The sequence below is a fragment of the Cynoglossus semilaevis genome, unplaced genomic scaffold (assembly GCF_000523025.1).
Source record: "Cynoglossus semilaevis isolate Cse_v1.0 unplaced genomic scaffold, Cse_v1.0 scaffold1397, whole genome shotgun sequence".
NCBI lineage: Eukaryota > Metazoa > Chordata > Actinopteri > Pleuronectiformes > Cynoglossidae > Cynoglossus > Cynoglossus semilaevis.
Window position 1 is genome coordinate 22,353 of NW_007585156.1, and position 2,473 is coordinate 24,825.

Below are 2,473 nucleotides of genomic sequence, written 5' to 3' on the forward strand. Positions count from 1 at the left end.
CCACTGGAATAGAAAAAAAAAAAAAAAAAAAAAATATATATATATATATATATATATATTTTTATATATTCTCCGGCCTAGTCTCTACCCTGGAGGTCAGAGGTCAGAGGTCAGCTTTTGTCGTTCATAAATGTGAAATGATGTTAGCGTTAGCGTTAGCATTTGAATTTTTTTGCCAGGCTACAATTTTTCACAAAAAACGATAAAAAAAAAAAATAGTCGCAAAAAACTATCCCGGCGTTCGTAAAACGGGTTTTGTTGTTCGTAAATGTGAAAAATTAGCGCTATCGTTAGCATTTTCATTTTTTTTTTCAGGCTACAATTTTTTCGCAAAAAGCGCTAAAAAAAATTAAAATTAAAAAAATTGTCGCAAAAAAATCCCGACGTTCGAAAATGGGTTTTGTTATTGTCTCTACCCTGGAGGTCAGATTTTGTCGTTCGTAAATGTGAAAAATTAGCGTTAGCGTTCGCATTTTAATTTTTTTCAGGCTACAATTTTATCGCAAAAAGCACAAAAAAAAATAAAAATTAAAAAATTGTCGCAAAAAAATCCCGACGTCCAAAAAAATGGGTTTTGTCGTTCGTAAACGTGAAATGATATTAGCGTTAGCATTTTCATTTTTTTCAGGCTACAATTTTATCGCAAAAAGCGCAAAAAAAAAAATTAAAATTAAAAAACATGTCGCAAAAAATCCTGACGTTCGTAAAATGGGTTTTGTCGTTCATAAACTGTTCATAAACGTGAAATGATATTAACGTTAGCGTTAGCATTTTAATTTTTTTCAGGCTACAATTTTTCACAGAAAACGATTAAGAAAATTGTCGCAAAAAAATCCCGACGTTCAAAAATGAGTTTTGTCATTGTCTCTACCCTGGAGGTCAGAGGTCAGAGGTCAGCTTTTGTCGTTCGTAAATGTGAAATGATATTAGCGTTAGCGTTAGCATTTGAATTTTTTTGCCAGGCTACAATTTTTCACAGAAAACGATAAAAACAAAAATAGTCGCAAAAAAATATCCCGGCGTTCGTAAAATGTGTTTTGTCGTTCGTAAACGTGAAAAATTAGCGCTATCGTTAGCATTTTAATTTTTTCTTTCAGGCTACCATTTTTCGCAAAAAGCGCAAAAAAAAAAAAAATTAAAAAATTGTCGCATAAAATCACGACGTTCAAAAATGGGATTTGTCGTTCATAAACATGAAACGATATTAACGTTAGCGTTAGCATTTTCATTTTTTTCAGGCTAGCATTTTTCGCAAAAAGCGCCTAAAAAAAATAAAAATTAAAAAATTGTCGCAAAAAAATCCCGACGTCCAAAAAATGGGTTTTGTTGTTCATAAACATGAAACGATATTAACGTTAGCGTTAGCATTTTCATTTTTTTCAGGCTACAATTTTATCGCAAAAAGCGCAAAAAAAAAAATTAAAATTAAAAAACATGTCGCAAAAAATCCTGACGTTCGTAAAATGGGTTTTGTCGTTCATAAACGTGAAATGATAATAGCGTTAGCGTTAGCATTTTAATCTTTTTCAGGCTACAATTTTTCACAGAAAACGATTAAGAAAATTGTCGCAAAAAAATCCCGACGTTCAAAAATGAGTTTTGTCATTGTCTCTACCCTGGAGGTCAGAGGTCAGAGGTCAGCTTTTGTCGTTCGTAAATGTGAAATGATATTAGCGTTAGCGTTAGCATTTGAATTTTTTTGCCAGGCTACAATTTTTCACAAAAAACGATAAAAAAAAAAAATAGTCGCAAAAAACTATCCCGGCGTTCGTAAAACGGGTTTTGTTGTTCGTAAATGTGAAAAATTAGCGCTATCGTTAGCATTTTCATTTTTTTTTTCAGGCTACAATTTTTTCGCAAAAAGCGCTAAAAAAAATTAAAATTAAAAAAATTGTCGCAAAAAAATCCCGACGTTCAAAAAATGGGATTTGTCGTTCATAAACGTGAAACGATATTGATAATAGCGTTAGCGTTAGCATTTTAATCTTTTTCAGGCTACAATTTTTCACAGAAAACGATTAAGAAAATTGTCGCAAAAAAATCCCGACGTTCAAAAATGAGTTTTGTCATTGTCTCTACCCTGGAGGTCAGAGGTCAGAGGTCAGCTGCCCCCCCCCTCAAAAAAAAAAAAAAAACAGACAAGTAAAATCTTTTAAAAAAAAACCAGTGTGTGTGTTTGTTCAAGCATGGAGCCGACCTGATGAACTCTGATTGGTCGGGGTCGTACAGTGACATCAGCAGCTCGGCGTCTTCTCCGATGTTGCACACAAAGTTCTTCAGGTTCATCAGCAAACTGTAGGTGTGAACGGTGCTGAACAGAGTCTGACGCCTCGACTCCAGGTTCTGGAGTCGGGTCTGGAAGAAGACGCTGGAGGTTAGCTGGAGGTTAGCTAAGGTTAGCTGAGGTTAGCTGAGGTTAGCTGAGGTTAGCTGGGGGTTAGCTGGAGGTTAGCTGAGGGTTAGCTGAGGTTAG

The 2,473-nt window shown here is 34.6% G+C and overlaps 1 protein-coding gene across 1 annotated transcript in view; it reads right to left on the reverse strand.

Moving 5' to 3' along the window:
- The window catches only part of LOC103398918 (dedicator of cytokinesis protein 5-like), a 40,995-nt gene that overhangs the window by 22,050 nt on the left and 16,472 nt on the right, over window positions 1–2,473 (reverse strand). Inside the window, exon 7 of the mRNA XM_025053882.1 lies at window positions 2,107–2,355. Within this exon, the coding sequence (XP_024909650.1) occupies window positions 2,107–2,355 (249 nt within the window). The remainder of the gene's footprint in view (window positions 1–2,106; window positions 2,356–2,473) is intronic.